Below are 15,000 nucleotides of genomic sequence, written 5' to 3'. Positions count from 1 at the left end.
AGTACTTGTCAATGTGTCTCATGTTAATGAAAATCACCTGAAATTTAAACCGAACAAAACCTAGGAAAACAACGTCAAACATGGGGTGCATATACTGTACTTGAAATCTTAATAATGTATTTACATTACTCGGTCTCATTCGATCGCTTATCCACGAAATCTAGAATGCTCGATTGCTTCTGTGACTTAAGCCTCATGTCAACAAGAATATCAGACACTTTCGTGACTGCACTAGACAAATCCTTGCAACTCCGATAATCTGCAAACTCAGCGATCTGACGCACGAGATCAAGTGCTCCTTTAACTGTTTGCACCGCTGGGATTGGTAAGGGAGCATAGTCACTGCTATCATCACTGTCAGAATCAGTTGCTATTTCCGTCTTGTTGCTGTTTACGTGAGTAGCGATAACCTCATCTCGTAGGGTCTCCCTCCAGTCAGGGTCGGCGGGATCTAAGGAGTAATATTAATAGGCGTCCACATCATCGTCGAAGGCAGCATAGGGTGCAGCGTCAATACCTTTCTTAAACATCTTCTGCACCAGGGCTTCAAGGTCTAGTAACTCCTCACCGGCAAACGGGTCATCGTCATCTTCATCCAATTCCATGGCTGAGGGGTACATTCCAACATGTCTGAAACACTTACTGATTACCTCGCACTCGACTTCGTCCCACGCATTTATCATCCATCGCACGGCCATTAGGAGGTTCACAGACTTTACTATCTCGCTGGCAGAGTGTTCTCCGTCAACTTGACTAACGATATGCCGCAGCAACTTCCTTTTGTAGTAGATCTTCCACACCTTGATTATACCTGCATCCAGGGGCTGCGTGCGCGATGTGGTGTTCTTTGGTAGAAAGGCCACTTTAATGTTGGAGAACATGTCTGTCAGCGAGGGTGGATGACATGGTGCATTGTCTAAGAAAAGGATAATATGCCTTTCCTCTCTTTTCAGACGGTTGTTCAACCTGGTAAGGATAGTAACCATTATCTCGGTTCTCATCCACGCCTTCTCGTTGCTGAAGTACTGGGCACGGCAGGGGTATGATGGATTTGCCAAACGTGCGAAGCAGCGCGGTCGTCTGCTACTTCCTATCACAATAAGGGCCTCTTTGTTGCCCGCTACATTCACAAAGAATGCAGAGGTTATTTGTTGCTTCGCATTTTTGCTGCCCCTACAGCGTTTCCCCTTTTGAGAGAGCGATTTCTGAAGCATCGCCTTCCAGAAACAGCCAGTTTCGTCCTCATTCCATATATCCCTCGGTGAGTAGCCCCTAGTTAGCTCTTTCAATCTTTCATTCCAGCTGTCTATCGTCTCTTGGCTTACATCTCCCTCTTCCCCAGCAATATTCATTTGGCCGATTTTATGTCTCTTTTTCCACTTGTCTAGCCAACCACTTGTTCCTTTAAATGTGTCATCTCCAATTCTCTCAGCAATGATTTGCGCTTCTTCGACCAGCATGGGGCCATCAACAGGGATATTTGACTCTCTTGCTCTGGTATACCATTTCCACAACAAACCATTGATTTCGCCATACTTTTCAACATTCAATCTCTTTTGAGATTGAGCTCCTTCATTAGAGTTCCACGATTCTAGAATCCTAGCTTTCTGCTTCAGGATTTTGACAATCTGTGTTTTCCCGCAATCAAATATTTTCGCTAACTTTCTCGTGCTGTTTCCCTCGTTAGATTTCCGGATGACTTCTATTTTTTCTTTCAGGGAAAGACATTTTCTTTGACCATCATTAGCTTGTGGGGGCATTGGTGGCTTCTTCGCTGTGAATTTCTTTGTAACTGGTTTGATGTCCTTAACTGGGATTCTTGCTTGCTTGGCCACCTTCGGGGTCGGCACGTCAAAACAAGAAACGCAATAAGCCACCGATACACCAGCTTTCCAGCCTAGGCTGTCTTCGTCAGCAGGGGACGAACATTCTTTAGACTTGTTACAGACAGGTTTTGCACACCTCAGACAAATATAATTCGTAAGACTTGAGCATTAAAAACAGTTCCTCATCTTTAACCCTGTTGAGCACACGTGCATGTACAAATGTGGGAAATTCCCTCGAGTATTTTATCTTTATCTCACGCGTTAAGGATACAAAGTGCAGATGCCAATCAAACTTGAACACCCACCACGCAACCAACGTGTAACACGTGCAGTAACAGAACTGAAAATCTTCGTCATTTGCCTATCATTCACCATCGATTCACTCCGTTTGAAGTCCACATGGAGAAAAAGAATTTTTCAAGCATCACGGTTCATTCATTCATACGAGGTTATCATGTCTACAAGGATGAAACAACATGGGTTCCCGAAATTGGTGAGCAACGTAGACTGAAACGTGAGCCACTGAATGAAAAAGATGGAAAGGCAGTTGTAGTAGTGAGGCCGCTGTCAAGAAATTTTACTGAAGCCGAACATCCCAACACCGTGTCAAAAGAAGACGAAATTGTCGGCCACATACCATTACAAATGTCTCAGTATGTCAGCAAATTCTTGAAACGAAGGACCAACAATGGAAAGGCCATTATAACAGAAAAACGTGTAAATCGAGGAGCAGGTTATGGACTGGAAATTCCCTGCAGTTACATTTTCTACAGAGACAATGACATTTCTATTCTATGGCTTAAAGAAAAGATTGAAAGCACTGGCATATTTCACATTGAATAGCGCCTGGCCAATCTATGCATTCTTCTGATGAAACTTGTACTGACAGTATATCATTTTGGAACAGATCACTGTAACAATTAATGTAAACTGTTATTATCTGTCAGCAGTCCGGGGTAGCGTCATTAAAAATTGAACTTTTGTCACTTCTGAGTAGTGATTCACTAACGATCATACATGATTATGTTGGGTGGTCGCTTACCAGAAACAGAAAGCAAAAGAATATGTCAAATTTGTGGCCTAAAAAGTGGTCGCGGTCGCTTTAGAAATTTGAGTGGTGGTCGCTTACGAGAGAGCTCTGGGAACAGTATTTAACTGAGAAACAGAACGGTTGTTTACGAAGTGGTCGCTTACGGGAGGTGGTCGCTTACGAGAAGTGGTGGCTATGAGAGAGTTGACTGTATTATAACACAGGGACAATTTGATTTTTGGTGTGTACGAAGTAGCCTCTGGACGAGGAGTGTTCATGCAAAAATATTAAGTTGCATAACGGGAAACAGCAAATCATTGAACTGCAGTTTTGTGAGCGTCATTGTCCAATTCACATCGTTTACAAGCACAGCTAAACACATGAATAAATTTATCCTACATACCTTTATTGACTCGTCTTTTGGAGCTGCCTTTTCTTCAATTTTTTCAATATCTCATTAACAAGAATATGTGTTATCGGAGATTTTTCTTCCTCCCCATAAACTCATTCCGTGGTTGTATTCTTCTGCAGATTCCCACCATTTCATCTCATTTTTTCCTCCCTTGATCTGAAATTAGATACAACAGAATGATCTTTTCAGCGACGGTGTGTATACCGCTAATGCCGATCATGTGAACTCCACCTCGCCTCTTCCCACCTCCTCTGAGAATAAGCCTCAACCCACCCCTCACCCACCTTCCCCCCCCCCCCCGGAAAAAAAACCACAAACAAGAAGAATACGTGATTTGAATTAGCAGCTACCCTTAAAATTGTACCTTTGTTGTCGTTGTCCTTTTGGCTTTGAAGTTTCACTGGAGCACTTTTTAGTTTCTTGAGCGCTTTGTTCCCGTTTGATTGTAGGGGAAAAACTACAAGTACGTTGCTCATAGTTTCCCTTGAAGATTTCACTGACGTTGCATAGCTTGACACCTTAAACAAATGTGAAAAGGTTGAATAACTCAGCACTACTGTGTACTTATAAATGTCCTGAGCATAACCCAGTGACCGACTATCACAGCAAAAAATCTGTCTGAAATGTAAACAGAGCTTCAGAAATCGTATATTACAGGTCCAATCTGAACATGTACCCTAGTTCTGAAATGAACCCAGGCACATCTGTTTACATTATATATAGCACATGAAAGTAACCAAATGTACCCTTTGCTTGGGCTTGAATGCAACGTAGTGATTACCACTGTGTCCAAAGTAAAGAGTGCCCACTGAGGGACCCAGCTGAGGCTCCACAACTTTAACGAAATTGTCATCCTGTAAGGTAAAGAGCAAACAAACAACTTCGTGGGAGAGTCTTTTCAGGTCTTTTTCAAAACACTCAACCATTAATTTCTCCATTCATTCATTAAACATCTGCCTTATATAGCCTTTTGGCGTGCACAGTAAGAAGAGCCAATACCTAAATCCTTGCTTTTCAAATGCTTTGTCACGAACATCATGACAATGTACATGCTGCAGCTATAAACGGAACCGCTCAACCGGGAGGCAAGGAAAATTAGGCTTAAGATTATAAAAATAGATAATCATACAGGGAAAAAAGGAGCTGCAGTGTACAATGAAAAGAAGACTAGGACTGGGGCTCAATTAAGGAATAGACGTTAACAAGAAAAGAATGATGTATAAACTAATTACGCGAAAAATATTTGATTTCACTCCGTTTGTTTTCTCTTGACCAAATGTCGTTGATGTCATCATCTTTTCTCTGTCACGCAATCACTTACACATTGGTAAAATAACTTATGTCAAACTGATGGCTTTCCAGATAATCAATTATGAGGGTGTGCAAGATCTCAGACTTAAATCCCAATTGAAACGCTGCAGCCGGATAGAAACAGCTTCCACCGCCGGGAGGATTAAAAGCAATTTCAAAACCTTCTTGTTCTATCCTCTGCTGAAGTTCAATTTCAATTTCCATCTTGTAACAAATCCTAAAAAGTAACATTTGCTGTTTGCAAAAAATATTTCTACATTTCGTAATGTTAACCTTGTCTAAGTCTGTGCTGAAAATGTTAAAGAAATGCAACTACAACGTTAAAGAAATGCTTTGTATTCAAATCTCACTACCCTCACTTAAATTATTTCAGAAGTAAATGTCAGAAAAACACTTTCTATCTCTATATGGTCGCAATGGTAGCAAGTATGATAAATACTGTAGGAAACAGACAACTTTTAACTTTTTTCTTTTGTTGAAGAGCTCAGGAGTTTCGATTTTAACAAGTTTCTCATTTCCTTCGATGTTGAAAGGTTATTTACCAATATTCCGTTAAATGTTACTATTGATATTGCCATTGATCTTATTCTCGAGCATGACCCTCAATTTCCAATCAAAAAATCCGACCTTAAGAAATTGTTCTCATTCGCTACAGCCGAGACTCATTTTCTTTTTAATGGCAAATTATATGATCAAGTTGATGGGGTAGCGATGGGCTCTCCACTAGCACCCATCTTAGCTAATCTTTTTCTTGGTTTCCTCTACTCTGGCGTTATGTTGACGACACCTTCTGTGTCTTTCACAACGAACAGGATGTTATGTCATTTTTTGATTACATCAATTCATGGCACCCTAACATCAAATTCACTTTTGTGGAAGAGAATGATGGTAAACTCTCCTTTCTTGACATACTTTATGACAACTCTTCGCGTGATTGTTTTTTCAGTTTTTCATAAAAAAACTTACAGTGGTCTCTTAACTAATTTCTTTAGTTTTACTCCATCATGCTATAAAATGGGCCTTATCCGAACTCTTATCGATCGAATCAAAACTTCAAGACGATCTTAATAAACTTTCCGACACCTTCAAACATAATTCCTTTCCCTCGCACATTATTGACAGAACTTTCAAGCGGTATCTTGACGGGTCTTTTTCTCAAAAAAGCCGGAACACTAATGATACACGTTATTTTAAACTCCCTTTTGTTGGCCATTATTCCAAAATAGTGAAACTTAAACTCCGACAACTTACTAAGCGCTTTTGTAAATCTGACCTAACTATCAAATTAGTTTTCACTTCATTCAAAATTAAAAACATGTTTGGTGTTAAAGATCGTACTCCTGTTGCTCTAAAATCCATGGTAGTTTACCAATTCCCAAACTCGCACATTTTTAAACATTTCAACACATCTGCTTTATGTAAAAACAAATACTCCCCTTTGTGCTTTAGTATTCTGGATTCTGCCAGCAACTCAATTGATTTAAAACTCAAAGAAGCTTTTTATATAAATAAGATCAAACCGGAACTTAACAAACAATTGCAGCATTACAACACTTTTCTCACGTTTTAGTTTACGCCTTGATGTTTGGTGTCACGCTGTAAATAGTACCCACTTTTGTATTACGTCATGTTGTAATAATTCTTTCATCTACCCGTAGACTTTATAACTGTTCACACTTAGGAACTCATTAAACTGATGATGGCATAAGCATGCCGAAACATGTCTTTTAAAAAAGTTGTCTGTTTCCTACAGTACTTTCTATCTCTCCTGATAATTTATTCCGGCTGGAATGAAGAAATCCACCCCTTTGGTTCTGTGCAATGTGCCAAGGAATGAGGAAGTAGAGAAGTGGGATTTAATGTACAATTCTGTCTGAGAGAAACTGGGTTTGAAAACAATCAAAAATGGCGGATGGACTCGTGAATAAGTACAATAACGGTACGAGATATCTTATACATACTAATTTTTTTTTGTCCTTTAGTTTTTTTTATTTTTCATTTTTCACTCATGGCTCACATGACTTGCATGGCTTGCATTGTGACTCGCATGGCTCACTGGCTTGCACATTAAGCCTGGTTTCCATGTGATCGTACGGATCGTCCCGATCGTCCCGATCGTCCCGGTCATCTCAAAAACTTTCGAGACGATCGGGCGACTGAGGCGATTGCTTGTTTCCATAAGATCGTCTCGATCACTTCAAAGACTGAAGACGCGCGGTCATCAGCGATGTTCCTGAGTCCAACAACAGAATTTTGGCGCGATATTCGCAAACAAAATGGCGGATGTCAATCGCCGAGCAAATGTCCTCCCTTGTTATCTTCTTATTCTTTTGATTTTGCGCCATAGTAGAGCTCGAAGAATCCCATGAAAACACATTTTTGTATTCCTCGAATACGAGTCTTTGACGAATGGGTGGTAGTTGGTACAAATCGCCAAGGGTAATAATACTAAGTCCCGCAAACAGCTGGTTGTTTGGTCTAGCGAATATTTCTTTTAGGCGTTGGTGGATGTGCAGCAGAGTAGTGTTTGATACCATTGAGATTTCATCAATAATCAATAGTTTCAAATGTGATAGTGCTATTCTAATTTGTGTTCTTTTTTGGTCTGACATAGGTGGAAGATTTTGGATACAAATTCCTAATGCAGTATGTATTGTAGTACCATTGATGTTAATAGCAGCAATTCCTGTTGGAGCCATAGGCAAGACAGTTGGATTTTCAGCATTAGTCATCCCATGTCTAAAAGCTTTCGTAGTAGTGTGATATATTGAATTAATGAGATGTGATTTGCCAGCTCCTCCTCCTCCTGTTAGGAATAAATAAACTGGCTGAACATCAGTTTGTTTTAAGCTGTCCGTGTTTTTAACTTTGTTTCTACACCACCACAATGGTAGTTTGCCATGCGGTCTTCGTTGCTGAGTGTTTTAGAGATCTTACATTTTGACGAAGATCATCATCAGATATGTCTAATGGTTGATTGTAGAATGTTGTTGCACCTCCAGGGGTTTGTTCATTTGATGTTTGTGGATCAAGATTTTGCGATGGATGGATATGAAATGATTCAGCATCACTGAAATGGTCATGTGTTTGCGACTGTAAGTCTTCATTCTCTTGATCATTAATAGCATCATATGAGTGCAGTGTGGTGATGTCACTATTTCTCAGTGTCTCTAGTGCTTCTGTGACTGCATCAGAATCTGGTTCAAATGTATCTTTATTAAGGTCCACTACAGTTTGTACTTTTCCAAGAAGCTCAGATTCTTTTGTCCATGGATAATAAAGTATGAGAAGGTGATGAAAATATTGTTCAGGTTGCTTTGTCTTGTTGGGTTTGTTATATCTAATAACAGCCTTAATCTCTCTGCACTTCATGACTTCTTTGCCATTTATCAATCTTATCTTTTTTGGAAAGGGCGCTGAGTCATTTAACTCCTGATGTTGTTGTGTGATGATATCATCAGTGAGAATCTCGGGTTGAGCATCTATTGTTTCAGATACATCAGATTTATAATCCTTGTAATAGTAAGCAGCAAACTCAGATAGACACATGTTATTAACTGATGAAATATTGTTCGGTCTCATGCTATAACGTTCAATTATATTGGATTTGAAGATGTCTGTACTATTATCATCTCATTCATCAAGGTCTTGTTCACTCTTTGTCACTCTTAACCTCTTTTCTGGTTGATCTGTGCAAATGAAAACAGCTTTTGGAAATATCTTTCTCAACCAAAGGTCAGGCATACATCTGTAGACACATTCTTGTGAGCTTACTTCTCTACTGGAAAGGAAAGCTGCACCAATTTGTCTTAGTCTATCTTTAACACTTAGATTTGCTTCTTTTGCAGCATTCATAATAGCTTGAGAGCATTCAGTCTCATCTTTAGTAAAAGTAGGAACAGACATACGTAATGCATTTATAATGGTTGAATACAGGTTGCAAGTCTACATTGGCAGCAAATCCTTTTATACCAGCGATGAAATAGTTGTTAGTAAAACAGCTGTCTATTGGTCTTTTCATAGTCAGAATCTTGTGATATTGAGAGAGCCCATTGATACTCCTGTTTTGTAATCCCAACATCTTGTAATATGCTCTGTTTACTTAGAGAAAAGAGGTATTCTGGCTTACCAGGATTAAGAACCTCATCAATTTTCTGTTGTACTAGAGAAAAAATTTCTTTTCTTCTTGCTAATGCAGCTGCTTTGATGTCTTCATCCATCTTATCAGGTAAAGGTTCGGCTACAATAGTACTATCTGTAAAGAACTGTCCAAAATTGAATCTGCATGCAATATTTTTATATTTTCTACATGATTTGCTATGACTATGTGTTTGATATTTTTTTACTAGTTCATACAATTCAGGGTCTTTACCTCTGCCTGGTAAGTATGCTTGCACATGCTGGTCTACATAGTCTATATAGTCTTGCTTAGTGTCTTGGGTTAGCTTAGAGCAGTCAGATGTCCATATCAATGTATGTAGGTGAGGAGATCCTCTCATTTGAAATTCTATTCGAAGAGCATAATAGACTACTTTGCCAATTGGATGTGCATTAGTTAGTAGAATTTCTGTAACGAATGTTTCTACCCTGTACTGGAAATGCTTTGCTACAATAACAGGATTGAGATTAAGAAGTCGGCATCTTTTGTCATACGATAAAGCTTCTACTTCCTCAGCAGTCATGATTTTGTCATTAGTTCTAGCAATAATCTGACTTAATATTCAATCTTCGTTCACTGTCTAAAATCCGCATGCATCATTGGTTAAAATTGATCACGTGAGTTTCCGTTACCTAGCGACATCAAAGTGACAGAGTGCGTTATTACAATAACTGTGCATTGTTCTTCAAACGTACATGGCTTCAAGTTCAAGATTTTCCGAAGTTCAGGAGGGAAAAATTACTGAAATAATTGACCCTGCCATCCTGGAAAACACAAGAAGGCAAACCAATGGTGAGTTGAGCAAAACTGAGTTTTTTGCAAGTTTTCGTGGCAACTCTCGCTCTCTTTTGTAAGTTAAATTTGATGTCGAAGAGTGAATTGCTTTGTCAAAAATGTTTGTTATTGGTAGTAAATGTTAAATGAAATTGAGTTTTAAATTGAATGTTCTTGTTTTCATTTGTTTTTCTTTAGTTCATTGTTTTCTCATTCAAACAGGTCGGGCGGGAAGCCACATTGTAAGTCTATCGCCAGCTGAGTGAACTCAAATTGAATATTAAAAGGGTTGGTATACAAACATGGTTCATGACACTTTCCTGTGCTGACTTATGATGGCCTCAATTATTTACGGTTAGAGACTGTTAGTTTGTGTTTTGTTTACAAATACATGCACTTGCTTACTGTACAATGAACTCGAAATTTTCAATACTGCACTCAGCTTCGTTTGTGCAAAATTGAAAATTTCTCGTTAATGAACGAGAAATTCTCAATTTTGCACAAACAATACAGTAAGCGCGTGCATGTATTTGAAATTGACCTTATTTGTGATGCTGTAACATTCTGAACATGAACGTTTTTAAGAGCAATATTAATACTGTCAGATACGTTTTTCTGTTCAATAATAAACTGCGCAAAAAAAGAGATACTCTGGGTTTGAGGCAAAGCGTCCACTGTGGTGTAACAGTCTGGCATTATGTAAAGTATTTAACTGGTGATATTTTTATTTGTCTTTCAGCAGTGTAGCCAAATCTGCCTTTTGGGAATAGTACTGGGAATGCAACCTCTTCACATAGTTTATCATTCATAAGAGATACTGGGTGTTTGTTTTGACCATGTGTTACATTGTATATTTCTCTACCAGAAGAAGTACTAGAGTTCTGTTCCTCAGTAAGAACAGGGTAATTTGTAATAACTGACTGTAAACATGTTTCAGTGGCAGGTGATCTGTGCTCATTTAAAGGATCTTCTACCTCCTCTTCATTAAGTGATTCATTACTGTTATCTTTGGAGGCTTCCACTGAACTATTCATCTCTAAATTTGCAAGTATACCATCAGGCTCTGTTATGTATTCGTATACTGTATTGCTTGAATGGTTTGCTGGTGGAGAGTTTGCTGCAAAGGTAGTGTCATCATTCTCATTTGTACATCAATATTTCCACAATCAATTTGAATACCTTTATATAAGGGATTATTACCTTTTAACCAATTAAGCGCTGTTTTTATGAACTCGGGTCTAACAGGTTGAAAATAAACATGTTCTTTGAACTGAAGCTTTTTTTTTTAATTTAAGGAGAATTACATCAGATCGTTCAGGAGGAGGAGGCAATATGTTGCATGTTTGCACACAGTTTACTGGTATACTACATATAGCACCTTTAATTTTTCTTTGTTGGCCTTTTGGCATAACTATTACTTTTTCAAATACGATGTGCTGTGCAATTATTATTTGTTCCAGTTTTTTAAGATTTCCAAGCTCAGTTGGTACTTCATCAACATTTAAGTTGTTCACAATTGCCTGACATGGAATTCTTCCTTGTATGGTTTTTGAGTGACAGGTCTTGCAGATATATTCTTTTCCATCATATGATGATTGTATTTAAAAAATATCTTGAGAGGGGTAGCTACTTGTGTTCAATTTTTTTTTTCTATGACATACACAACAAATATAATATGGTCCTTCCATTATTCCTTTTTAAACTGTTCAACACACAAATCCACTGTCTTCTCATTACACCGGTAATTGTATTCCTCTTTGCCTTTTTCAAGAAGTTTTTGCTTTTTATTGGCATCCATTGTTTTGTATTGTTCTGCTTTTAATTTTCTTTAACAGGTGTTGTTTTGCAGTTGTATCCATTGTTTTGTATTGCTCTGCTTTTTTGTTTAGCAGATCTTGTTTTGTAGTAGTATCCATTGTTTTGTATTGCTCTGCTTTTTTGTTTAGCAGATCTTGTTTCCTAGCAGTGGCCATTGTTCTGTACTTCTCTAATCGTTGTAGTTGTTTCATCTTTGGCTTTTGTGTATTTGTCATATCCCTTACTTGTTTCTTTTGTAATAATGTTCTTTCTTCTTATAGTCTTGTTTCTGCCATTGATTTTTCATCATTGCTTTCCTTTCATTTTTGTCAACATTCACGCATAAACATGATACAAATTGTATTTTGTAATGACCTGTAGACTTGTATTCCTTTTCAACACCGCTAATTGCCTCAACAAGTGAGGCTGTACCATTTATGTTCTGAATATACTGAATTGATTGTATGTGATTTTCATTATAAACCAGAAGAGAATATACATACTTTGACTTCTTTGTGGGTTTATAGATACAACTGATACAAACAGGAAAGCCACATCAAAAACCCCATGCACTCACTATTGTTTATTATAGCATTTTCAAGAATTGATTTGCTTTGAAGTGAATCACACAATAGTCCTTCCTTGTTATCACTGAAAACATTAAAACTCACTTCAGCTCCGCAAACATCGACAGTTTTGGGTAGGTCAGATGATGATATTGATTTAATTATAGAGTAGCACAGAGAGTAGATGGCTACAACACAATTTAGATTTAAATTTACGCTCTCATGTGCATTGTTCAGAGAAAGTACTATATGCCATTTTGAACTTCATTAATGTGTACCCCCTTCACCTCAAATATATCATTATTATGTATACTCTGAAAATAGCATACTAATCTATCAAGTGATAATGCTTCAAGTAGGACACATGTACCATGAGGATCGCCCCTACCATATACATCCCTTGCATGAGAATCAAATCTTTTGAACCCCATATCAACATTGCAATAAATAAAAACACCGATAACTCCCACAGTTAATATAAAGTGGGTGTAGTTTTGAGATAATAGTGATTCAAAGGCTCTTTGTAGAGAAGTACAGTACTGGTATCCTTCTATTTCAGGCTCCCGATGTACAGTACCAGTGAAACTTTCACTGTATTCTAGTTCATAGTCAATATCAAGTACATTTAACATTGTAGGTAATTCTGTCTGCATTAAATAAGACTGTCTGGCTAATTGAGACAAACTTGAATACAACTGATTTCCAATATTCATTACTTGAATAAGGTCATTCCTTGTCTGCTGTTACGTCCATGTATAAGCCGCATCCATAGATAAGCCGCACCCCGAATGTAGAAGCACAGATTTTGTAAAAAAAATGTAGTACAATAAAGTTTGAAGTTCCAGTAACGTTCTATTGCTATAAACCAACAGGGACAAACAATCAAGGTTTCATGATAAAGTTGAAATTCCTTCGATTGAAACAAAACGAACGAGTCCTTAGTAGCCAAGCTTTCAATGTGGGGAATGTCACTGCAAACAGCCGTGCGGAGGAATGGAGATGCCTTGTAGGTTCGTGTTTACTTGTTTGAGTAAAGCGAAAATTAATCGCTTGAAAGAACTCTTGGAGAGCAAGATTCGCCGATAAACACTCGAAGACAGTCAATGAACAACAGCAACATGCTCTCAGTTTCTTTTATGTTTCTTTACTGAGATCTTAAGAAGTTGTATGAATATTAATTAGGTTTTTTAAAAACTCCAAACACAGATGTACTCATGGATAAGCCGCACCCTTGATTTATGGCTTCAATTTTGTGAAAAAAAGTGCGGCTTATACATGGACGTTTACTGTAAATCAAACAGCATAAACTCATTGCAACACATTGTTGTCCAGCATTTTGTACAAATACCAACTCGTTACCTTGGCTTTTTGGTTCTGCTATTGTTTTGCTGGGATCAACATACACTGAGCAGGGGCCAGGGTTCTTTTCTATATCTGTGGTCAGTTTAAATTTACAATAATTTGCTGCATGGGTTTGACTCTTATAAAGACACAACTTTGTTACAAGAAAACAGTGAGCTCTATCGTGTACTTTAATATTTTAACTTTATTAAACGTTTACATATTTTTTCAAAGGTGTGATCTTCTTACGTCTACAAAACTCCAGCGATAAAAATTCAAACACGCTTTATTCTTCATTCAACTGCCTATGACGGCGCGAACTCAGCCCATGCGGTGAAAGCGAAAAGCGGTTAAGACAAGAAAACAAACAGATACAAAAATTACTTAGTAAAATGAACTAATTGTAAACAGAAACTCGATGAAAAGATACACTTACATTTGTTAGGAGCTGGTAACTGAATATTGACTGCTTGAAGCGAAGAAAGTAACAAACTGCAGAAAGCGAAACTGCAAGAACTACTCACAAGCGAAAATGACTGATGGAGAACCCTAGAAATGACTAAATTAAGCCTTAAATACCTCTAAGAGAACGAATAAATTAAGCACTAAATTCCTGATTAAAAGACTGACAACTGCATTCCTAAGAGAGGAATGCAACCCCACAAATGAGCAGGCGTTTGGATCTAACCTTAACATAACCTTAATATCTATGATCTTTCATCTATGATATGATCTAACCTTAATATAACAAAGCATTTTCGAAGACTTAGGTGTACTCAAACAAATACATTTGTAACCAAATTCTCTAACCTTTCTCCTCTTGTTACTCAGACGTTGTAGAGTTCGTACTGGAATTCTACTTGGTTCATGATCACGTCTAAAATTACAATGACGCTTCTAAAGATGCTTTTTATCAAGAGTAAGATTTCATAGCTCATTTGGTATAAAATGACTCTCGATAGGTTCACTCATAAATGTTCGCTCGTAAATTGATCTCTCATAAGGCATGCGGACTGACCCGCTCTGAACATGCTCGACATCCTTTCGAGTGGGCCTACCGCGAACGGAGTGTTCGTTTCTATGTGATTTCAGCTCTCTTGAAGTCATGGAATCTGTGCTACAATAAACTTTCAAACAACTTCTGCTTTCCATGTGCTCAGCCATGTGCGGAGTGCTGAGCAACTGCTCACCTACTGACACATGCGATTTGTGACTGAACGAGGAAAAAAAATAATCCCGAAATTATAACTCGCAGCTAGCCCGAGTAATTATCTATATATCTATTATCAGCTTCTATCAGGAGTCATTTTTTCATAAGATGCCTTTTGTATGATCTTATGATAAAACTGATTTACTCTACATGTATATAGAGTCTTAACACCTCAATGATCTCCAAGTGGATTTTCTATCAGTTTCTGCAACTTTCTCGTGTTTTCAAAAACATTCACAAAAGAGAAATAAAGATTGTCCTTCATTGGGTGAAATTGCAACTCTGGTGGTAAATTACCAAGAGTGCGATATTGGGCTTTCACAGTTTCTTGACATTTGTCACTCCTGCTTTTCTTGTGAGTGGCCTCTTCAGCTATGCTTTCTGAACAAGTACTTTCGTCTTCATCCTCTTGAAACTGGGATGTTGAATCCTTATTTTGTTCTTTCCTCTCTTTCAACATTTTTTGTCGTCTTTTTAAGTAATTCTGCCTGCTTTCTTTGTTGTGCTTTTCCATCTATTTATTAAAAACCACATAATAATAATAGAAAAAGAAAAGGTAGTGTTAGTAATATTC

The 15,000-nt window shown here is 37.9% G+C and overlaps 1 protein-coding gene across 1 annotated transcript; it reads right to left on the bottom strand.

Moving 5' to 3' along the window:
* Window positions 1-125: 125 nt before the first annotated feature.
* Window positions 126-4,783, bottom strand: LOC137980818 (tigger transposable element-derived protein 6-like). Its single transcript, XM_068828234.1, has 3 exons — window positions 4,590-4,783; window positions 518-1,962; window positions 126-451 (listed from the first exon to the last, which is right to left on the bottom strand). The coding sequence occupies exons 1-3, from the start codon at window positions 4,781-4,783 to the stop codon at window positions 126-128; spliced, it is 1,965 nt and encodes a 654-aa protein (XP_068684335.1).
* Between the last annotated feature and the right edge of the window lie 10,217 nt (window positions 4,784-15,000).

This window comes from Montipora foliosa, chromosome 12 (genome assembly GCF_036669935.1).
Source record: "Montipora foliosa isolate CH-2021 chromosome 12, ASM3666993v2, whole genome shotgun sequence".
Taxonomy (NCBI): Eukaryota; Metazoa; Cnidaria; class Anthozoa; order Scleractinia; family Acroporidae; genus Montipora; species Montipora foliosa.
This window is presented reverse-complemented; position numbering and strand designations above follow the sequence as displayed.